The 24,994-nt window shown below is 38.0% G+C and overlaps 1 protein-coding gene across 1 annotated transcript in view; it reads left to right on the top strand.

Annotated features, from left to right (window-relative positions):
• The window catches only part of tbc1d9 (TBC1 domain family, member 9 (with GRAM domain)), a 69,974-nt gene extending 46,271 nt beyond the window's left edge, over positions 1 to 23,703 (top strand). Inside the window, exons 12-21 of the mRNA XM_072584122.1 lie at positions 5,224 to 5,509; positions 6,065 to 6,194; positions 12,623 to 12,721; positions 12,843 to 12,911; positions 13,796 to 14,036; positions 15,763 to 15,828; positions 17,808 to 17,897; positions 21,984 to 22,052; positions 22,250 to 22,356; positions 22,448 to 23,703. Of these exons, the coding sequence (XP_072440223.1) occupies positions 5,224 to 5,509; positions 6,065 to 6,194; positions 12,623 to 12,721; positions 12,843 to 12,911; positions 13,796 to 14,036; positions 15,763 to 15,828; positions 17,808 to 17,897; positions 21,984 to 22,052; positions 22,250 to 22,356; positions 22,448 to 23,143 (1,853 nt within the window). The 3' untranslated portion in view covers positions 23,144 to 23,703. The remainder of the gene's footprint in view (positions 1 to 5,223; positions 5,510 to 6,064; positions 6,195 to 12,622; positions 12,722 to 12,842; positions 12,912 to 13,795; positions 14,037 to 15,762; positions 15,829 to 17,807; positions 17,898 to 21,983; positions 22,053 to 22,249; positions 22,357 to 22,447) is intronic.
• The last annotated feature ends 1,291 nt before the right edge of the window (positions 23,704 to 24,994 follow it).

Here is a 24,994-nt window from a genome sequence, read left to right as displayed (position 1 = left end):
AAACTAATCAAAGTTTTCATTTACATGACAGACCTAGCCCAGATTAAAAGGAAACACTAATCAGGTTTCCATGCATAACAAGAAAAAGCTGTTTATTGCAAACATGTTGTTTCTCTTCTGCCACTGGTTAAAACAAATTGCTTATTTACATCTTGAACTTAAATTCCACCCATTTTAAATAAAAATCTTGACATAATCATCCAATTTAATTCCACCTTGTAAAGTATTCAAGCATTAGAATCATAGAATCCCTACAGTGTGGAAGCAGGCCATTCAGCCCATCGAGTCCACACTGCCCCTCCGAAGAGCATCCCACCCAGATCCACCCCTCTCCTTGACTCCTTAACCCTGCATGGCTAGTCCATCTAGACTACACATCCACTGACACTCCAGACAATTTAGCATTGCCGATCCACCTAACTTGCATGTCTTTGGACTGTGTGACGAAACCAGATCATCTGAAGGAAACCCACACAACATTGGGAGAACATGCAAACTCCACACAGACAGCCGTCCAAGGTTGGAATTGATCCTGGGTCCCTGGGTCCCTGAGGCAGAAGGGTTAACCACTGAGCCGCCACTCATTGTTTACATTTTGGTTCTGTCAATAATTTATTTTAACTGTATATTTCCCTCATACTTTCAATTGAATTAATTAATCAGGGATTCAAGGAAAAAACAATGTCATAGAGATGTACAGCACGGAAACAGAGCCTTTGGTCCAACTTGTGGATGCTGACCAGATGTGTCCCATTTGCCAGCACTTAACCTATATCCCTGTAAACCCTTTCTATTCATATACCCATTCAGATGCCTTTTAAATATTGTAGTTGTACCAGCCTTCACCATTTCCTCTGGTTCATTCCATATGTGCACCAATCTCTGTGTGAAAATGTTGCCCCTTAGGTCCCTTTTACATTTTTCCCTTCTCACCCTAAACCTATGTCCTCTAGTTCCAGACTCCCCCCACCCCAGGGAAAAGACCTTGTCTGTTTTCCCTATCCATGACCCTCATGATTTTATAAACCTCTATAAGGTTACCCTTCAGCTTCCGACGTTCCAGGGAAAACAGTCCCAGTCGGTTCAGCCTCTCCCTGTAGCTCAAATCCTCTAACCCTAGGAACATCCTTGTAAATTTTTTCTGAACCCTTTCAGGTTTCACAATATCCTTCTGTTAGGAGGGAGACCAGAATTGCACACACTATTCCAAAAATGGCCTAACCAAAGTCCTGTACAGCTGCAACATGACCTTGTAACTCCTATACTAAATACTCTGTCCAATAAAGGAAAGCATACTGAATGCCTTCTTCGCTATCCTATCTATTTGTGATTCTACTTTCAAGGAACTATGAACCTGCACCCCAAGGTCTCTTTGTTCAGCAACACTCCCAGGACCTTACCATTAAGTGGATAAGGCCTGCTCTGATTTGCTTTTCCAAAAATGCAGCGCCTCACATTTATCTAAATTAAACTCCATCTGCAACTTCTCAGCCCATTGGCCAACCTGATCAAGATCCCATTGTACTCTGAGGTAACCTTCTTCGCTGTCCACTACACCTCCAATTTTGGTGTCATTGGCAAACTTACTAACTATATCTCCTATGTTCACATCCAAATTATGTATATAAATGATAAAAAGCTGTGGACCCAGTGCCAATCCGTATGGCACACCATGGTCACAGGCTTCCAGTCTGAAAAGCAACCCTCAACCTCCACCCGCTGTCTTCTACTTGCAAGCCAATTCTGTAACCAGATGGCTAGTTGTCCCTGTATTCCATGAGATCTAACCTTGCTAACTAGCTTACCATGAGGAACCTTGTTGCACACCTTACTGAAGTCCATATAGATCAAGTCCACTGCTCTGCCCTCGTCAATCTGCTTTGTTATTTCTTCAAAGCATTTAATCAAGTTTGTGAGATGCTTTTTCCCATGCATAAAGCCATGTTGACTTTCCCTAATCAGTCCTTGCCTTTCTATGTAACTCATGTCCCTCAACAACTTGCCCACCACGGATGTCAGGCTCACCAGTCTATAGTTCCCTGGCTTTTCCTTACCATCTCTTTTAAATAGTGGCATCACGTTAGTCAACCTCCAGTCTTCTGACACCTCACCTGTGACTATTGATGCTAAACGTATTCTCAGCAAGGGGCCCAATAATCACTTCCCTGGCTTCCCACAGAGTTCGAGGGTACATCAGATCAGGCAACCAGTGGCTCAGTTGTTAGAACTGCTGCCTTACAGCGCCAGGAACCTGGGTTTGATTCCCGCCTTGGATGACTGTGCAAACTCCACACAGAAACATTCTCCCAATGTCTGCGTGGGTTTCTTCCAAGTGCTTTGGTTTCCTTCCACAATCCAATGATGTGCAGGTTAGGTGAATTGGCAATGCTAAATTGCTCATAGTGTTCAGGAATGTGTAGGTTAGGTGCACTAGTCTGGGGTAAAACGTAGAGTAATAGGGAAATGGGTCTGGGTTGGTCACTCTTCACAGGGTCGGTGTGGACTCGTTGAGCTGAAGGGCCTGTTTCCACACTGTTGGGATTCTATGAAATATAGGTCCTGGGGATTTACCCACTTGTAGAAGTTTTAAGACATCCAGCACCACCACCTCTGTAATATATAAATTTTTCAAGATGCATCACCATCTATTTCCCCACATTCTATATCTTCCGTTTCCTCCTGAGTAAACACTGATGCAAAATATTCATTTTGTACGTCACCCATATCCTTGGTTCCACACATAGGCTGCCTTGGTGATCTTTGAGGGGCACTATTCTCTCCTTAGTTACTCCTTTGTCCTTAATATTTTATAAAATCCTTTGGATTCTCCTCAAGCCTATTTGCCAAAGCTATCTCATGTCCCCTTTTCGTCCTCTTGATTTCCCACTTAAGTATACTTCTGCTGCCTTTATAATCTTCTAAGTATTTAATTGATCTCTGCTGTCTATACCTGACATATGCTTCCTTCTTATTCTTAACCAAACCCTTAATTTCTTTAGTCAACTAGCCTCATACCGTCAAAATTGGCCTTTCTCCAATTTAGAACTTCAACTTTTAAATCTGTTCTATCCTTTTCCATCACTATTTTAAAACTAATGGAATTATGGTCGCTGGCCCCAAAGTGCTCCCCCACTGACACCTCAGTCACCTGCTCTGCCTTATTTCTCAAGAGTAGGTCATGTTTTGCGCCTTCTTTAGTAGGTACATCCACATACTGAATCAGAGAACTTTCTTAAAATACTTAGCAAATTCCTCTCCATCTAAACACTTAACACATTGGCAGTCCCAATCTATGTTTGGAAAGTTAAAATTCCCTATCATAACCACCCTATTATTCTTATAGATAACTGAGATCTCCTTACAAATTTGTTTCTCAATTTCCCGCTGACTATTGGGAGGTCTATAATACTATCCCAATAAGGTGCTCATGTGATCCCTTCTCCCCTGCACCACCTCCTCCGCCAAACATTCATCTGCTCCATCCTCCTTTTCCTACCCTCACTAGTTTGTGGCTCTGGGAGTAATGCAGATATTACTATCCTCGAGGACATTCTTTTTAAATTCCTGCCTAACTTCTTATATTCTCCCTTCAGAATCTCACCCTTTTCCCTTCCTATGTTGTTAGTTTTAGTGTGTATAATGACCTTCTGCTGTTCCCACTCCCCTTTTCAGAACATTCTGCACCCTCTGAGATATCCTTCATCCTGGCACCAGGGAGGCAACATACCATTCTGATTTTTCACTGCCTGCTGGAGAAATGTCAGTCTGCATCTCTGACTAGACAGTCCCCCTATCACAATTGATAGTTTGGAACCTGACATACCCCTCATTTATAGTAAAGCCATTTCTGATACCAGAAACCCAGCTGTTCATGCGCATTTCCCTGAGAGCCCATCACTCCCTACATTTCCAAAACAGCATATTTATTTGAGATAGGATTAGCCACAGGACACTCCTGTACTACCTGCATACCCAACCTACTTTTCTTGGAGCTAACTCTTCTACCTGACTGTATCTGCGACTTTCCTCCCTTCCTATAACTGCCCTCCATCACACCCTCTAGCTCTTGTAAATTTCTTGTTGCCTCTAACTGCTGCTCCATCTGATCCATGTGATATGATAGGATTTGCAACCAAAGACACTTCGTCCAGACATAATCATCAGTAACATGGATACTCTCCATAAACTTCCACATCCAACAGAAAGAGCACATCGATCTATTAAAGGCTGTCTTTGCACCTTCACAATCTACAGACCCAGAAAATAACATTTTCTTATTGCTCTAAAAAAAACACTGTTCCAGGCTAAGTTAATACTTATGGCTTATGTTTTTAAAATTTAATCAAGAGACAGATCTCAATAAAACAAGAAAGAACTCACTATTGTATATTCACAGCAAGGCTACACTTAAAGCAATGCACTTTTCTGTTCCTGTGCTGTGAGCTCTCCCACACAGATTCCTCCAAGGTCAACTATGAATTTTGCTGTTTGTTAATTTTTCCTAGACATGCTCTAATGTCCAGAGATACCGGAATTCAAACAGCAAAGGCAGTAACTGTGCAGATTCACTGCTGTGTCAGACAGCAGTATAGGTGTCTTTCTCTGACCATGTGGTCGCTACCTTTGTCTGTCTTGCTCCTTTTTAAAATGCCGTTGTTTTGATCTTTCTCCCCCCCAGTTCCAAAACAATGCAACAGTATATAAAACAGTAATTGCTGTTCCTGGAATTTGAGGAAATCACTTAAATTACCTCAAAAAAAGGAGCAGCTCTTATAGCCACAATTTTTTCCTGTCCTCCATCTTAGATTACCCATAATCCTTTGTGTTTTTAATAAAAACAGAAGTTGCTGGAAAAGCTCAGCAGTTCTGGCTACACCTGTGAAGAGAAATCAAAGTTAACGTTTTGGGTCTGGTGACCCTTCCTCCGAATTTGTTGTTAATATATTTCTGTTGTTTCACTTGTCCTTTGCATAGAAGAGTGTCTGGACTCAAAGAAGCTGGCCTAGCCTGTCCCATATGTTTCTGTACTTTTTTTTAAAAAGAAGAGAATGCTGTGGTGCCCTATGCAGGTTATATTATTCATCCCAAACATGTTTTGGGAAGGGCAATAAGACCGATTTAAAGACAGTTACACTAATGTAAAAGCTTGTAATATTATTTTCTTTAATGTGAATTTAGCCAGTTATTTTGAATATTTAACATTTATTCTTCTCCTTTCTGTAGGTGCGTTGGTGGATCAGGGTGTGTTTGAAGAGCTTACCAGGGATTATGTGCCACAGTTGTATGACTGTATGCAGTATTTGGGTGTTATATCAACCATCTCGCTTTCCTGGTTCCTCACACTCTTCCTCAGTGTGATGCCTTTTGAAAGTGCTGTTGTTGTCGTGGACTGTTTCTTCTTTGAGGGAATTAAAGTGATCTTTCAACTCGCTCTTGCTGTGTTGGATGCTAATATTGAAAAGTTGTTGAATTGTAAGGATGATGGCGAGGCCATGACTATTCTTGGAAAGTGAGTTAATTTTATTTGCTCTTTTTGATTTTTTTAAAAAATCAGTTTGTTGTAACAATTCTACAATAAAATGGGTACATAAAATTTCAAAAATTTGATTTCAGAGAATTTCTTTCAGGTTATGTTACAAATAGATACATTTTTAGCAATCGTTAGCAAGATTCCCATGTCTAATAACTCATTAATGCTTGTGGTTCAGTTTGATCTGACAAAAGAAATAATTGGGTACCAAATAATCCTCCTTAGGATAGATAAAACAGAACATTTTTTTAGATTCCGTTATTGTAATTTTGTTTGTATTCATACCAATGTAAATTGCATTGAACTTTGAATATATATTCTTTTTGTAGTACAACTTAATGTAATACAATGGGGAGAAATTACTGCATTGTGTGTAAAGCCTTCCATATCTCAAGAGAAATTATTTATTATTTAAATTCTCTAACGCTGTAATAAATTGAACTTTTGACAGTCAAGAAACTGCCCTTATTAAATGACGTCTGCTAGTCAGCTGTCATGAAAGCATTCACAACATAAAATGTTTTGGTTCTCTAGATATTTGGACAGTGTGACGAACAAGGACAGCACATTGCCACCCATTCCTCATCTTCATTCTCTTCTCAGTGACGATGGAGATCCTTACCCTGAAGTTGATATCTTCAAGTTAATCAGGAGCTCATATGATGTGAGTAACAGTGTTCTGCTATCTCTAATATGATCTTGATTTGAGTGAAGGGTCTTTTGATAGCTGAAGCCTTGAATAAAATGTTACTGATGTTTAACTTCAATCACATTTTAGAGAAGAGGATGATCTAAGCTCAAAACAAAGAGGGGGAATAAAACATGTTGACAAAACATGTTTGGCTTATCTTCACACTTGGACTGAATTGTGGAAGAGCCAGATGATTCAGTGACAGCTGTTGATCGTACTCTCTAATCATCAAACTTGATCATTTTTTCCAAACTCATTACTTTCAGTCTAATCTTAATTTAAAGATTGAAGTAAGCATAGAAAACTAGCAACTGTCCATGTAATTTATGTTTCTTGTCATTCCTAACGTCAATTTTAAACCAGAGTGTTAAGAGTAGCCCCTATAAGCTAAATTCAGTTTGGTGAATTCATGTGGTTGCTGTTGACTGTGAAATGAAAAAGTACTGTCTCAATTTATGTTTTTAGGTAATAGACATCTGTTGGAGTATTGGAAAATGTTTTATACAGTTATGATATAAATTATCACAATGAAGTCACCAAATTAAATGGCGGTGTATCTGGAACTTACAAATGACACTAAAAGACCTTAAGTAAACATTTACCATAGTCAGGAAGGAGACCATTATCTGCCTTACCACTTTGCTAGAAAAATCCAAAACTAATCCAGCCTCCTTTTGTTTTTTTTTCCCTCGTCCTAAAGCTTCAAATGTTTATCAGTGTTTTGCCTTAAAGGAAAGTTGACTGTATTGCTGGCTTTTCCTTGTGGAATATCATAAAGCTGTAATTTGGACATCGTAATGCAATAGAAATGAAATATTGATGAGATCATTGCAATGAAACTCCCATCTTCATTTAAGGTAACATACTTTGGAAGAGAACTAAGTTGGTTCACAGGCCACCCAAAGTGTACCAAAATTCGATTCTTTAAAAATAAAACCCTTGGATAACAACAGATGATTTTTTTTAATGTAGTCTCAATTCTGTCCTTCCTGCAGAAGTAGTTGGGAAACAATATAGTAAAGAGAATAAAGTGTCTAGATGCCTATTTAGCAGAAAACAGTCAATTAAATGGAATTTTAAATCCCCCTTACCCTAGATTTATCTTTTATGATGTTTTGATTGAACATCTGACTATTTTATACTATGATGGCTTTCTATATAACCTCTATACCAAACTTCTGAGCAACTTACAGAATTGATATTTCCATATTAAGATAGACTGATTCCTCTCTCAAAAGAGCCTACGAGCAGATTGGCTGTATTAAGATGCAAGCTGCCATGTTTGCATAGGAGTGCTGCTTAAGTTTAGAAAACTCTATTGCCATACTGAAGGTCTGAAGCATTCGTGCCACCTTTCGAATGAGTTGTAATTCAGAGCACTTGCTTTTTTAAGTGGTTGTAAACAATCCAGTGACTTTTTTGGCTGGGAGGCCAGAGAAGAGTAAGGTGCACCTGATTTCCCAAACTTTCATCCCCCAAGTAACATCTCAAAAGAAATTAACTTAATTTCATTTCTGTTTGTGGGACGTTCCTGTGTGCAAATTGGTTGCTTGATTTGTATACATTATTTGTTACACCAGGGAAATAATTAATTGACTGTAAAGTGCTTGGGGATACCCCATGGATGTAGTCTTCCTTATTTCAATATAATGTACACAATAACATTGAGCAGCTCTACAAGAACAACTTCTGTTTTTGTAGTCTTTAACATAAGGAAATTATTCCTGTGTGTTCCCTTTGTAGGAAATCGAACTTAGATTTCAAAACGAACCAGTAAGGAAAATATGAGAAACTAAAACAAATTGTTGAAAATCTCAGCAGGTCTGGCAGCACCTGTGTTCTGTGGAAGAGTCACTAGACCTGAAATGTTAACTCTGCTTTGTCTCCACAGATTTTCCAGCAATAACCTGTTTTTGTTTCTGGCTTCTATCATCCACAATTCTTGGTTTTATTTTTAAGTTAAGGAAATATTAGGACGGTGACTAAAAGCTTGGTCAAAGACTTACCTTTTAAAGAACCTCTAAAAGGAAGAGCGTGGGTGGAAAGAGAATTCTAAAGCTCAGGAACAAGATCAACCTTTTTTATAGTGGGCAGGTGATGCATTTTTTTCCTCCATTCAGCAGCACAGAAAGTAGAGTTTAAAAAATAAAGGTTTGCCACAGCAGTAGTCATGAATTTTGTGAAGAAAAAAAAATCTGCTCCAAAGCAGTAAGTTGATTATTTAAATGAATAATGATGATTACAATTCAAATGTAACAAGCAACAAAGCTAATTAATAAAACCTTTCTTTGCCTTTTCAGTTAAGAAGCAGAGGTGGAGAGCAAAAAGAACTAGGCTGCAAGCCCTGGAAATCAGGGATAGACTAAGGAGTTTAGTCCTTGGCCTACCACTGCATGCTATCAGGTGGCCTTGGCAGAATTCATGTCATGGGGGGCAGGGGTTGTCTGAAGTAGGTTACCTTTCACCTTGGGCTTTCCTTCCCTTTTTAGGTATGTGTCTATTCATTTTGAAATCATGGATTTATCCAATGCACCCACCACCCGCTGACTCACCCATCAACCCAGCCCCTTGCACTCTGCACTCTCCCCTCTCTCTCCTCAGTCATACTGTGTCAAGCCCAGGGGGTTTGGTGATTAATGCTACTGAAGAGCAGTATGAGGTTGTTGTAATGGCATTGGATGTGATGGAGTAGGGCTTCTGAGCCCAGGGCTCAACTGTTCCATCCGCTTTTCATTTAATTTCTTTTTAAATTTTTCTCTCTTTTTTTTTCCCCTCCTTTATTTTACTTCTGTTGAAGAACTTGGTTGCAGTGAGGACAATGGCAGCATCAAATTGGCCCAGCACAGACTCATGGTGGTTAGCAAGTTGACCCAGGGCAGACTCAGTGGTGTTGGAGAGTGTTTGGGTTCCTAGTGGCATTTGCGTCCAATACAGATTCATGTGAGGGGTCAGTGGAGGTGAGCTTGTGCCTGGTACAATGGCTGCATCAGAGAGGTGGGCCTAAAGTGGACTCATGGTGCAGCACATGGTAGCTTCGGTGACATCTGCATTGGCAAGGTCCACTGAGGACACATTAGTGGTGAGGGCGTTGGAAGCGAGATGGCGCAGAAGAGTGGTGATTTTCATTTCTGTTGCACGGTGGAAGGACTCGTGCCTGGCCACAAGATCAGTGGCCAATGATAGAGCATTTAGCAATAAGTAATGTAAAGTTGAACACTTCTTTGTTTCTTTATTCTTCTGCCTTTATATTCTATGTTTTGGTTTATTTTTCTGTGTTTAAGATGTTGTACAACACTTTTCATTGTATTTTGTAATAAAATAGACATGACAATAAATAAATCAAAGTTGTGCATTTCTTTTGAGTGTTACAAAATTCAAACTGTGCTGTTCTTGCAACCACTGGCAACCTGCCTAACTCTCCATACCTTGCTGCCTGTAAATAGCTGTCCGACTCAACACCTTTGCCACTGGCCTGCTGACTGTCCTCATACTTTCCTGCATCACCAGTGAGCCTAACAGAAACAATTACAGAAGAATAATGGCCTCTGGCTGGAGCAGGAGTCTGTTCAAAATCTCCCAGTTACATCAATCTGTGCTTTGAACAAAAGTGTGCAGGCAACACAAGACCTCCTTTAAGTCTCTCTGTGCCTTATGGGCTACCTGTTAAGACAAGCCCGAGGTGATCGAAGAAATGTACACTAAGGTTGGAACAAGAAAGCAAGGGATGCATGAAAGGCAGAGTTGAAGGAACACCATTTGATACTTACACTCTGTGCAATATTTTGGCTAAGATTTTATTAGTCATCGAGGGACAGGCTTAGAAGATGGAGGTTGCCAACAAAGCATGGGGGTGTGGGGGGGAGGGGGTGGAGAATGTAAAGTTTGTCTTGTTTTTCCAACATCCAAACATTTTGTCAGCAGTGGGGAAGGTGGAGGTCCTCCTTTCTGTTAGGAGGCCAAATAACCCACTGAACTGGCCAACCTATATTCACAATTTGAATTTGCAGGTTATAGATATTAAAACATGAAATTTACCCTACTTAAAATAAATGTATAAGCCTTTTGATCAAATTTTGTTTTAGTGCAATCGTTCTTATACTCTCCTTCCCCTTGCACTAACAATTATATTTAATTTATTGTAATTCTTAGTTATGTAAAAAATAATGTGTTAAAATATCACATTTTAACAAGAGTGAGATTTAAACCATAAGCTGCAATCTGATTTTGGCCTGCTTTCCACTTATCTACAATGCTTGTTGGTATAATGTGGATAAGGAAGTGAAGTTTCAAGATTGCTTGAAAAGAGCAGCCTAACTTCTGGCACAAGCAAGGAGACGTTTTGAATTGTGCGAAGAAATTGAATATTCAAATGCTAGTCAGTCTGACATTTCTGAATTTTGATTTTGAGAATTTTGAAAAGAAATGCAGATTTTGTGAAAGTTTGGAAGAATGGCAAATGGAATAGGAAATCAAGCATGCGACTAGTATGAACAATATTGATGAATATTTGTTTTAAGTGGTTTAATCACAAAAGAGTATACAAAGTCCAACGTAATAGTTGCTTGCTAAAAGTTGAGGCTAACAAGGTTGCAAAAGTTATTGTGGAAAACTTTGAAGCATAATGTGGACTCCTATGTCTCTGGGAAATTAAACCTATCTCTGCTAATTGAAAGCGGTGGAATGAAAATTGGAGAGTCTCAAATCCACTGTGAATGCAGATGTGTTGTGGATTTTTTAGTAGCTACTATATTTCTTTGTTTGACCTTTGAGACAAACTTGACTATACTCATTATCAGGAGTACTTAGCAGGGTTCCAACAAATGTGTAGCTGACCATTAAGGCCTTTCAACACATGGAAGGTTCTGCTGCAAATAGGATAAGATCCCATGCACAATTGAGTTTTGAATGAGTTACTGGCTTTGGCTTTCATTGCCTTGTATTTTGTATTTGGCTGTGCTAGGTGCAACACTCGTGGGTGAGTTTCTCCCAGAGCTTAGAGGTTGATGTCAAAACTAAGTGAAGCCTTGAGTTCTTATCGCACTTTCTTTTAATACCATGGGGGCATGCAGTAGACTCTGTACAGAAGATTGCTTTGGTAAACGATTTGTCAGCCATCTGACTACATGGCGCCTAATTAATTTGTGACCATTTCAATATAGTAGAGATGCTTGACACACCTCAGTATCTGAAACTTTTCTTTTTTGTCATTTTATGTCCATAAGATTCTGAAGGTGGTTCAAATGAAAGTACTTGAACTTTTTCGTATGCTATTGGTGCACATGGTACATTGGTCCAAATATGTTAGGCTCCAAGTCTTGTATGTGTAGAACAGAAAAACAAAACTGTTAACCTGTAAACCTGTAGTTTGGTAGGCAGATTTACTCCTCTTTATTCCCATAGCTGAAGGCTATGCTTGCTTTGTCAATTCTTGAATGTGTCTTGCCATAATACAGACAACTCAAGAGAGTGTGCTGCCTAGATAAGTGATATTAGACACTGCTGAGTCCATCCAATTTTGTTTTTGACTTTGTTCATGAATTGGAACCTTGGGCTCAAGATAGGGCTTTTCTGGAACAGGTTGGTACATTGCTTAAGTTTTCCTTGTGCTGGCCATAAGGCCAAAATCGTCGCATGCATTGGGGAATTAGTCCAAACTACATTGAATGCCCAGTTCAAAAACAACAGCTAGTGCACGTCCATTGACAAACAGGAAATCAGGAACCAAATCCTTGGTACCTTGGTTTTTGCCTAGAGCCATCTCCAATGGAGCAGCCTGTTGTTAAAGGTATCAAAAGGCATGGCATGGAGAAAACACTATGTCTATGTATAGTTATTATTGTGATGAGATCATAATTTCTGTTGTACTCTATTTGATCAAACCTGCACAGCAAATGAAGAGAAAGAGAATAGTGACAGAATAATGGATGCAGAAATAATTTATCATCTGTAAGATTCTGAGATGAGCTCCAGAAGACATAAATGAAAATGTGAAGAACTTCCAAAAGTAAAGAGATTATTTCTGGAAATCATGAGCTAGTGAAATATGTCAGTGAATTTTACTCACCACAAGGAAAAATACAAAGTTCAAAAACTTTTGATTTCCACCAAACACAATCTAAATGCTTTAAATTTTGAACATATTTAAATTAAAGACACTACTATATTAACATCAGTAGAAGATTAGAAGAATTGAAGGCAAATGAAGCTTTTTGTGCATCAAATTAACCTTAATTCTGCTGTTTCATGCTCCAGAATTGGTGAGATGCTCATGACTAATTACAAATTTGTTTTCTTTTTCTATTTTAGAAAGTATGTGGAATGGATTTAATTTCTATTTGTGTCAAATGTAGCTTCCATATAATTAATATACACCATATATTGTGCATATTCCATCTTTTCAGAAATTTGGTAGCATCAGAGCTGATGTGATTGAGCAGATGCGCTTTAAGCAGCGACTACGAGTGATTCAGACTCTTGAAGATACAACAAAGCGTAATGTAGTGAGTGCAGCAATGCAACTATTCCAAATTGATTTATATTTTTGAGTTTTATTTAAATTACAAGACAGTAAAAAAAATATATTTGTGCTTTTCGTTAAAAAAATACTTTTTTTATATCCAGGTTCGAGCTATTGTGACAGACACATCATTTACAATTGATGAACTGGAAGAACTGTATGTCCTTTTTAAGGTAAGCAGCTTTTTGATCTCAGTGTCCAAGTTAGCATACAAAGTGTTTTTTGTGTTTTCAGCTGACGTCATTATTTGTAGTATTATGTGTAAAGTTAATGTATAACAAATACTATCGAGTACCCCATATCTCTAAAATAGAAGATAAGGGACAGAGCTGAAGTTACTACCTTAGTGTAACTGAAATAGTGTAATAAATACAAAGGCATAAATGCCATTGCCTGAATGATTTCAGTTTGTTTTTCTTGCTTCAGAGACAAATTACTTAAATACCTCTGCTTTATTCCAGTCAGGAAACTGAGCTGCAGAGGTTGTAACAAAATTTAAAATTATTTAACTTGTTAAGCTTTCTAATTTTTATTATGTTTAGGCTAAGTATCTCACCAGATGGTTTTAATAACTTATTCATCTATGTAGTAATTCCCCAGGATTCAATCCATGGCTGTTAGAAGGGAAGTATTCCACAATTACGTCCATATTGAATAAACAACTTTGTATCTGCTATCATTTATAAACAACAACAATTTCTATTTATTTCGCACTTTTAACACAATAAGATGTTCCAAGAAGCAATGCAAAGCAAAATTTGATACCAAGCCAGTTTAGGCAAAAATTTGATCAAAGAGCTATATTTTAATGAGGGTTTTAAAAGAAAAATGAAATGCAGAAAGATATCTCCAGAACTTAGCTATGCTTACAATGTCCAAATACATATCAACTCTATTTTCTTCTCCATAGATATTACCAGATCTGCTTCATATTTCCACCATTTGCCATGATACTTTTTTTTTGTTAGCCACTAAAATTTATCTTTTTAAACTTGCTCCATATTATCTATGTTCACCAGTTGAAAATTGTGAACTTGCTTTTTTTTATCACATTTAGGCTGAACATCTCACCAGCTGTTACTGGGGTGGAAATAGCAATGCTATAGAACGTCATGACCCTAGTCTGCCTTATCTTGAACAATATCGTATTGATTTCGAACAATTCAAAGGATTATTTACACTTCTTTTCCCTTGGTCATGTGGTGCACATTCGGATATATTAGCTGCACGCTTATTCCGACTACTTGATGAGAATGGAGATTCTTTAATAAACTTCAAAGAATTTGTCACAGGATTAAGTAAGTAGACAGATTTATTTTCCATTCAAAAGGTTGTAAGATTTACAATGTCATTGTACTGAAAGGATTTTTTTAATTAAATTATACCTGCTAGTGAGACAGTTTGGAAACTAAGTGAGTAAACAACTAAAGATCCTGTTGACATTTCCACATTAAGAATTTAAAGAAAATAATCAAGATAATAATTCCTAACGTACATATGATTGATCATTGTTTGATATGCCAACCTGTTACAATGTGCAGTGTGATAGGACAACAGTTTGAGGGAAATGCTATGCTTGATGCTGAAGAAAGACTGTGCACTTTGCCATGGTGAACAAATTTGAGTATTGGAGTTAGCAAGCTTTGAGAAGATTTGTAGCTCAGGTTGAGGTTTTGGATGTAGGTTTGCTCGCTGAGCTTAAAGGTTCATTTCCAGACTTTTCATTACCCTACTAGATAACATCTTCAGTGGGCCTTGGGTGAGGCAATGCTGAAAATTCCTGTTTTCTATTGATATGTTTGGGTTTCTTTTGGGTGGTGATGTTATTTCCTGTGGTGAAGTTACTTCCTGTTCCTTTTCTCAGTGGGTGATAGATGGGGTCAAACTTGATGTGTTTGTTGATAGAGTCACAGTTGGGATGCCATGCTTCTAGGAATTCTTGTGCATGTCTTTGTTTGGCTTGTCCTAGGATGGATGTGTTGTCCCAGTCAAAGTGGTGTCCTTCCTCATCCCACTTTGACTGAGACAACAAATTCATCCTAGGACAAGCAAAACAAAGACACACTAGAAGTCCTAGAAGCATGGCATCCCAACTGTGACTCTATCAACAAACACATCAAGTTTGACCCCATCTACCACCCCCTGATTAAAGAAACAGGAAGTGACTTCACCACAGGAAATAACATCACAACAGGAAATGACATTACCAACCCAAACATATCAATAGAAAGCAGGAACTTTCAGCATTGCTTCGTCTGAGGCCCACTGAAGATGTTACCTAGTAGTAGGGTAAAGAAATGTCTGGAAATGAACCTTCCAGCTCAGCAAGCAAACCTACATCCAGTATTGGAGTTATTGCACTCTGGATAGCATACAACTGGGAATAGAAAATGGCTGCCATGGAGCTGGAAAAAAAGCTATTAATTAATAAACACACCAAGCTATCTTCCCAAAGTCAGTTGTTTCACTTTCTATATTACTCTTTTGTGTTTTGTTCGGTGATTTCTTCCATTAGTTCACGGAAATTAACTGTGTTCTTGAAATAATAATTTTTTGTATGAATAGAACATCATGTATTGTTTTCATTAAACTGTAGTAGACAACTTCCCAAACTGCAGGTTGCAATCCCCAATGTGGTTAGCTTTGGATTTACAAGCTCCAGTGGAGCTATAGCTACTCTGGAACTCCAACCAAGTTCTAATACCTGCAGGTCTCCTTTTTAAATATGCTTTTTATTGTTTAAAGTACAATAGTGAGCATGACCTAATTGCCCAAACTTTAGGGCTTGAATTCTGCCCTAAAATATCTAAATAGATTCTTTTTACTTAGAAACCTATGGATAAAAAGCTTTCCCTTCCTGGGAAGCACTATGGTAGTGTTCTATTGTAACTAATCTTTTTAAGTTATAAGCGAAGTCAAAATGGGGAGAAAATCCAAACAGAGTTGAACAGTGAGTATTGTATTTGCTTGAGTACATAATCTTTTGAGACCGTTTTAATTAGATTACGCGATTTGTTTTCATAGGTACAATGTGCCATGCCGATCTTGTAGAAAAATTGAAATTGTTGTATAAGATACACGTACTTCCTGGTAAGAAATGTTATGCATTTTAGAGTCAAGTTCTAATGAGAAAATTACTCCATTACTGTACAATTTCATAGGAAGTTTCTAAAACAAATCTAAGTATTTGAATAACTTTCTTTCAATGATGTTCTAAAATCTTGCATGTTTTACTGCTTTGTACTTCATCAAGAAATAAGACCATAAGACATAGGAGTGGAAGTCAGGCCATTCGGCCCATCAAGTCCACTCCGCCATTTAATCATGGTTGATGGGCATTTCAACTCCACTTACCCGCATTCTCCCCGTAGCCCTTAATTCCTTGTGACATCAAGCATTTATCAATGTCTGCCTTGAAGACATTTAGCGCCCCGGCCTCCACTGCACTCCGCGGCAATGAATTCCACAGGCCCACCACTCTCTGGCTGAAGAAATGATTAGTGACTGGTCATTTTGCTGATGTCACTTGAATTTGCAAAGCCAGAATGGAAAATATATCTGAAGAAATTATGTAATATTAATTGTATTGTACAAGTCAGGAGATTCCATTGAGAAAGAACGTTTTAAATCACAATACAAAAACCTTTTAATTTTCATTTAGGCACATGTATATTTATATTTTGACAATTTTGTAGCCACAATGCAGAAGCGATCAACTCTGCCTCCCAGCACTAGGGACCCAGGTTTAATTCCAACCTCAACTGACTATCTGTGTGGAGTTTGCACATTCTTCGTGTCTGTGTGGGTTTCCTCCAGGTACTCCAGTTTCCTCCCACAGTCCAAATTAATGCAGATTCGGTGGATTGGCCATGCTAAATTGTCCATAGTGTCCTGAATGTGCAGGCTAGGTGGATTAGCAATGGGAAATGCCGGTTACAGGGATAGGGTGGGATGTCTGGGTAGTATACCGTTTGGAGGGTTGGTGTGCACTTGATGGGCCAAATGGTCTGCTTCCACACTTTACGGATTCTATAATTCTATGTTTTTCCCACAGTACAGAATTCACTTTCACCTTCAGAATTAGAATTTAAGACTTAATTCTGCAGATAACTAACAATGGAACCTACCTCTCGGCTTCTATATCTGTTAATGCTAATGGGTTGGTGCCTAATGGAATACATGTAAAGATATTTGCTTCTATGCAACTGCACACTACCATCCGTTTCATAGATCAGCACTGCAGCATGCATCCAAGCAGGGTTAGCTACATTTTGAGCCATTGCTGATCCTTGCTGTCTTGGCAAGTGTAGTAACTGCAATACATCGGCACAGGCATCCTTATCGCAAATAAGGCAGCTTCATATCAACCGCTTAGCTAACACAAGTACACATAGTCATTCTAGATATCATAGTTCTTTCAGAAACGTCTGGCAGTATCTCAAGGTAGAACCTGGTATGACGTTTCTAACACATAAATCACGTCACCTTATGCATTACATGGTTGTGTGCTTCTCAAATTGTTGAGCATACCAGCTACTTAGGCATGAAAATTTCATACTTATGATGTTGGAGATAAACTGGCAAAGCTTCCTTTCAGATGGGGGCCCCCTACTATTTCTCCGTCAGGTAAATTGAAAATAAAGTAAAAATATTTTGCGTGAAAAACGTGTAGGTCTTCTGCTATGGGACAACTTGAAGTCACCCTGAGTTAGATCTGTTGGGAACTTAGTAAGAATCAGAAAATGGTCGTGCCGTGCCTACCTACAGTTAAGAGGAAATATGTGCACCAATCTTCCTTCACACCACACAAAACAACTGGCTTCCATAGTCTGCGTGGAATCAATCTTATTCAATTTCCCAGCCATTATCACCCCATTTTCCAACACAAACACCTCTTTTGCTTTTTTGTTACAGAGCCTAAAGTTATCAGAACTACAGATTTCAGTTAGCCCTCTGACTTTGATTTGATTTATCAGTATTCTACTTGTTGCAAATACAGCTTTTATGCTTTATACCTTTAAATCTTTTTGAAATAAATGCTTATTTTGTTCATTCATTACTGTTCTTAGAACCAATTTTCAATGAGCAAGAGGACCCTGATTCTGCATTTGAAGCCACGCAATACTTCTTTGAAGATGTAACACCTGAAACTGTACAAGGTAAGTTTTTATTTTGTGTTGTTTATATATTTATACAGTTTGTAAGTCAAGATGAGAGATTATATTATGGATCAAGTTGATTATATAATGGACCAAGGTATAAAGGACTGCAAAAAGGGAAGGCATGGTGACAGACTGAGTTTACAAGGTCAAACTATGCTTACTGGATAAAAGTAACATTCTTCTGAAATCTTGGTTTTCTGGTTTTAATAACATAACAAGAAAAGCTGGTAGCTATTAAGTAGATGATGTGTTCAATTGGGAAGAAATTCCATACAGATCTTTAATTTCTGATATGTTCCATTGAACATGTGCTCTGACTAATAGATATTGTTCAAGGTTTTGATATTTGGTGGAATACAATAATAGAATTCACTTTTCATGGGAACCCAAAAACACTCTGACTTCAAGTTATGATTGAAGAGTATTCCCCCTTGACTTGACCAAGGTCCGTTGACGACAATGACAAAACTCCTCCCTTTGTGTCTGCATAAAATAGCAAGACAAGACGGAAGTAATATTAGCTTGTTAGCTCTAGCTGAGAGCCAAAGCAAGGATGCTATGAGCATCCATATAGGGTCAAAGGGATCAGCGCAATGACAGTGTGAAGAGTCCAGAAATGCTGCCTGGCCCAGTCTATGAGTAGGGTTGATGTACCTGAGTGCGAATTGTTCTTTCTGATCATCGCCATGATAGCTGTTGCTGCAGTCCAAAATGCAGCACTGATGTGCAGAAGCATCCTGTAAGGGGTTTGTAGATTACCTTGAGGGTTCTTAGAGGCTGGTATATATCAGTTCCAATGTCTGTGGGTGATGTCCATGGATTGTGCCTAACAAGATAGAAGAACTTATGCCCGAAACGTCGATTCTCCTGCTCCTTTGATGCTGCCTGACCTGCTGCGCTTTTCCAGCAACACATTTTTCAGCTCTGATCTCCAGCATCTGCATTCCTCACTTTCTCCTAACAAGATAGTGCCTGGAGTCCATAATGGAGGTCATTCAGAGCAAGCAAACTGAATTTGCTGTGTACTTGGTATCACGGCTCTAGCTTCATCTCAAGTTCTCTCAATGTCTAACTTGTTTGGAGAGTTTAGTACTAGAGAAAGTGGATGACGTGAGTTGAGCCATTAGCAAGGCTTTTAACAAGCAACAATTTCCCTTGATTGGCAACTCACACTGCTTAGTGAGTGATTCATTACTCCGCTTATAAAAAGCATAAAACTTGGAAAGAGATCTAGATTGGTCTTTTCGACTTATTGTAGAATTCCACAACAAATCTCACCGAAGCTCATATTGTCCATATGCCTATAATATTCTGCCCTCTGTTTTCATATCCTTCCCTAACTAAATCAATAACTTCACATTTTCCCCACAGTATAAACTATCTGCCACCCTTCTTTCTATTCATTTATCTATTTTTCTTTAAAGTTTTTGTATCCTCCTTGCAGCTTACTTTCACACATACCGTGTACCATTAGTAAATAGATTACTCTCAATTCCTTCATCCAAGCGATTTTAGATGCCAAGCATGGATCCTTGCTGCACACCACTAGCCAAGAGACTGCCCACATGAAAATGATATTTGCTCTGACTCTCCTGTTTGTTCATTAACTAGTCCTCTAACTGATATTATACCCTACTTTATGGGCATACTATACAACAATCCATTGTGTGGCACCACACCAAAAGCCTTTTGAAAATCCAAATACACTATTGAACTGATTTCATTCATCTGCTCCACTCATTTCATCCTCCAAGGTCTGTCAAACATGACTTCTTTTTCCAAAGCCATGCTAACCTTGTCGATTCATACTATAATTTTTTAAGTGCCCTGAGTGAAAATCCTAATCATTTTCCAAGTAAAGTCATTAATGGATTTCAATATTTTCTGCCAAGTGATGGCATCATTACTGCCCTGTAGTTCCCTGTTTACTCTCTCCCTTCTTTCTTTGAATAATGAGTTGCATTTGATCCTTTCTGATCCATTGTTCTGTCCAAGAATATTCCATTGAAAATTTTGGAAGATTACACTTGTGCGTTCTTCATCTCAATATTCACTTCTATTAGAATCTTAGAATGTAGGCCAACAAGTCAATGGAATTTCAGTTTTTGGTTCCATTATTTTACCCAGTATGTTTTATTAATTAAGATTAATTGCTTCATATTCTTCATTCACATTACATCCTTGGCCCCCCACTGTCTCCAATATGATATTTTGTATCTTTACTTTTGGTACAGATGGAGAGGAGTCTGAGTGAGTGATAGGCAACGCGGTTGGCATGCATGATAAGTAGTATCAGGAATTGGGATGTGTGACAGTAATCAGGGAATGGATTGCAAGTATTAGGGAGGGTGGTAGAGCATGAGCTTTGGTAGGAGGTAGGTACTGTAGCAAAGATAGTGGATGTGAGGTGTCAAAGAGAGGTCAGTGGCACTTATGCTGGTGGAGTTCCTTTGGTATTGTGTTTTCCTCCAGACTGCTGAGACTGCTTTAACCCTAATGGTATCCTCTGATCAGACTAACATGGTCTCCACTAAGGGAAGAGGAAGTCTCCCATATGCACCACACTGACCAGCAAGATCACAAGGTCCTGTGGCACCAATCTCTGTCTACGTTGCCTGATGCAAATGTCCACACTGATGGTGCTTTTTTAGAACATAGAACATGAAACATAGAAAACTACAGCACAGAACAGGCCCTAAAGCCCACGATGTTGTGCTGAGGTTTAATCCTAATGTAAAATATAATAACTTAACCTATGCACCCCTCAACTCACTGCCGTCCATGTGCAAAAATACACTGGCACCATTAGGATTTGAAACCACAGTCTCCCGATTATGATGAAGGCACTTTAACAAACTGAGCCACAGTGCCACTGGGCTCCATGTGTTTTTAAAATTGGCGTGGGTGCAAAAGATACCAGTGAATTGTGGGGTAGCTGCTGAGTTTCAAGTTGTTCTGGGAATGGCATGTGACACAATGGATAGGGAATTGGATGTGACAGATGCCATTGGGATGTGGTAGATAACAAGGCATGTTTGGCAATACAGTTAATGCAACTCGAATTTAGCTTTTAAAAAAAAATTAGATTCAGTCTCACTGAAAGAATTTTTCTTAGAAACGTGAAAGAAAGGGAAATGTTATTGTTATGGACCTAGGACAAATCATAAGTAGTTGGCATGCAGTTATTAAAACAGATGCTATGACAGCTTTTTATGAAGGGAAATCAGTATAAGTGAAAAGATGTCTCTCTACAATTATATGGAGCTTTGTTGAGTTCATGCCAAAAGTTCTGGATGCAGTTTTGATCTCCTTACTGAAGTTGGTATATGCATGCCTTGGAGAGAATGTGCAACAAAAGTTCACAACTTATTCTGTAAGTGAGGGGATTAATCTCGGAGGAGCAATTTGAATAAATTAAGTCTTTACATATCAAAGTCATTTGTTTATTTCATTTTAACAATAATTTTAAAGGACTGCATTATTGACTCTATCTTGAGTACTGTCTTTGTGATTGGAGGAATTGTAGAGATTCAAAGATAAAATTAACAACTCCATCATGATAAGCAAAAATACATGATAGCTGTTGGTTCCAATAAAGAACACAAGTTAATAAAGTGAATAGAATTTCTTTGTTTTTTTTTTAAACTTTAATTGTACTTTGTAGAACATAACAGACCAAATTTTGTTGAAATAGGGCATCTTGCAGCTTACACAATTTAAGTATTCAACTTACTGCACTCTACAGCTCAAACTGTGTGCTGTAATTGTGAGACACAAATGGCATAAAAAGGACAGCAGGTGGTCTGACACTTAGTGAATGGTGGGATCATGCAGGGCACAGAAAGAAATATTGAGAGGAAAGGAAAGGTGAACATTAGAAAATGATTCAAGATTTGCCCCCTGCTAATGGTGTGGGTTGTCAACATGCTGATATTTTTCAAAGAGGATTCTGCCCAATAGCTTTAAAAGCTATATTTATATATGTTGTGCGCGCGTGCACACACACATAGATACACACAATATGATGAAGAGAATTGATAACAAGTATAATAACTTGTCAATATTTATTCTCAATTGATACAGATGTTGAGACCAGGGCAAAACATGAAACAGAAGATGGCTTTGTCACTGTAAACCTAAGGAATGAAAAAGGTAGAAAAACAATATCACATAATTCTCTGCAGACTTATTCATTAAAAAGTATTCCAATTTTGACTGTGAAGGATCCATACACTTAATTTGGATAATACTGTATTAATGAAAAGGTTTTGCTGTAATCATTTTTAATAATTCCAAATTTAATTTATAGCTGTACATTTTTGTTAAGTTTGAAGTTTGATCTTTTACAGTTGATAAACGACCAAACTCTCATGATTACCGACATTATATCAGGATGTGGGCACAAGAAAGGGAGCATAAGTTAGAGAGTATCAAAGACCTACCTAAATTGAATCAAGTAGGTATCCTTTGTGCCGAGATCAGTAAGTAATTTTATAATTTTCCAAATTACCAATGGTAACTTCATGTTTATTCCTGATCTTTTGCAGGAACAGTTCATTGAACTATGTAGAACTCTGTACAACATGTTCAGTGAAGATGCAAATGAGCAAGAACTGTACCATTCAACTGCAGCTGTAACTAGTTTACTTTTGGAGATTGGTGAAGTAGGAAAACAATTTGTCAGTCAGTCAACACAGGAAGCAGGCAGAAGTGATGATAGCAACAGCAGAGTACACTCAAAAAAGGAAAACCAGCCATTGCATTATGGACAAGGAGATTCTTTCTGCCCAATTGCTGATGAAATGAGTGATGAAAAGGTGGCTTCTAGTGAATTGCAAGACATTAAACTGGATAACAGTTCACCAAAAGACAATGGAGTATCTTCAGCAATGTTGATTTCAGATGATGAAACAAAAGATGACACTTCCATGTCCTCATACTCTGTTTTGAGTGCTGGATCTAATGACGATGATAAGCTACAGTGTGAGGACATCACAGAGGACACTGTGCTTGTGCGCAATAACAATGAAAATCCTCTTCCCAGGAGTGGCAGTATGGACAAAGATTGGGCTATCACCTTTGAGCAGTTTTTAGCTTCCTTTCTAACTGAGAATGCTTTGGTGAGATACTTTGAGAAAGCTGGGTTAGTGATGCCCAGGATTACAAATGCTAAAAATATCAGAATTATGGGAAAACCAACCACTTCAGCAAATGACTATGAGATTTCTGCAATCTCGGGATGAGGTGGTTGCTGCTGTTTAGTCAACAGGTTAAATGAAGTAATGTCCTATAAACTTACCATATAAACCAATATAACATTTAGTAAACTTGAGTGTACAGTAGTTTCACCAGAGTTGTCAGGTGTTCTTTATCTGTATTGTAAATTATAGGCGATACTTAGTCCCATTTTTCCAAACCCCACTTTTCATTGCATTTTATTCAACTTAAGACATTAATTTAAGACATTCTCTGTAGAAAACTGGAGCACCTGCACTTTGATTTTCATGCTGCTTTATAAAAAAGTTTACTTAAGTTTGTTTATTAATCATTTGTACCCAGTGATTCCTTGTAACTTTATATGTTAACTAATGTCTCTTTGTTACTGAAACCATTTCTGGAAACTTCATTTTTATACTAGATTCAGTGCTAATACAATTCTAAGTTTAGTTTCCAAATCAAAATAGTGGTTTTAAATTGGCTTCTTTACTTTTTTGTTTTGAAAGGATTCTTGGAAATATTGGTTTGATCTATAAAATTAAAGGAACAATGTATAGAATAACATTAAAACACTGTTTAAAAAGTATGTGTTACGCTAATTAATTTGTTGACTTTTTTCACCATGCAATTAAAAAAATTAAGTTTTTCATTAATTAGAGAAAATGTTTGCATGGAAGAATGAACGAGGAAACAAATTACAGACAATTAATTGTAGATGGAGAGAGGAAATTACAGAAATATCTTGGACCAAAATGAAGGGGAAACCATATGTTATACGTTGGTAAGGAGAGGGTCACTTAATAAGTACAGAGCACATGAAGCTTTGAAAAGTCCAAATTTAAAAATAAATTATATTAAAATATATATAAATCTCTCTCACTACACCACAGAATAAAGGTTCATATTGTGCCAACACAGGGGCAACTAGAAGCACTGCAGCTGCCAAAATGCAGAGGTTGCTGGACCAGAGAGTGGTGGATTAGGGAAGTTCAAAACTGTATTTGGTTGCTGCTTTCTTGTCTAGTGACTGGGGCGATCTGTACAATCACTCTCGATTGTACAAGAGAAACAGGAAAAGCCTTTAACTCTATGTGGGAGCCACATTTCACTTTACACCATTCCTCTGATAAAACTTGTAGGCCTTAATGCAGCTACATTTTGAGACATGCCATCATCTGAAATACAGGTTTAAATGAATATTTTGCATTGCAGCTATTGCCTGCTGATGACACCTAATTTTTATTCATGGTTTGCTGTTTTTTGGAGGTCATTTGAGGTACCAATGAATGGAAGATGATGATAATTCCAGGTTTTTTTTTCCTTGCTGAAATTATTTTGAAGCCTGTTCTTGATAATTTTGTACAAAGAAAAATAACATATACAGCAGTTATTGGGAACTCAACAGTCCAGTTCTTCCAAATTCATCCACATATTAATTGTGTGATTTCCTTTTGAAATAGCAGATTATTGTGATCACTGGACCATCTTTCTGTTCTGTATTGAATTTCATCCCTCCTTCCATCCATAACAGATGCTATTTAATGGACTTTATGAGCTAATGTAACCAAAAATCAATAGTATTACTTTATAATGTTAAGTTGCCTGATACTCATTTCTGAACTTGATCTATTATGCTACCAAAGAACATTTGCATGCAAAAATGCACTGAGAATGCTGCATAAGCACCAACATATTATCCAAAGTGCATGAAAGATAGTTTTTACTGGATTGTGACACTCTAAATTACATGGTCAGGAAATGTCTTAATGAGTAGTAAATCAACAAGGTGGCGGAACCTTCTAGATTTAAATTTCCCTGGTGTTTCCCCGGTCAGTACCAATATCACACACACTTCAGCATTTTCTTGTGAGAAGCAC

Source organism: Chiloscyllium punctatum, chromosome 14 (genome assembly GCF_047496795.1).
Source record: "Chiloscyllium punctatum isolate Juve2018m chromosome 14, sChiPun1.3, whole genome shotgun sequence".
Classification (NCBI taxonomy): domain Eukaryota; kingdom Metazoa; phylum Chordata; class Chondrichthyes; order Orectolobiformes; family Hemiscylliidae; genus Chiloscyllium; species Chiloscyllium punctatum.
This window is presented reverse-complemented; position numbering and strand designations above follow the sequence as displayed.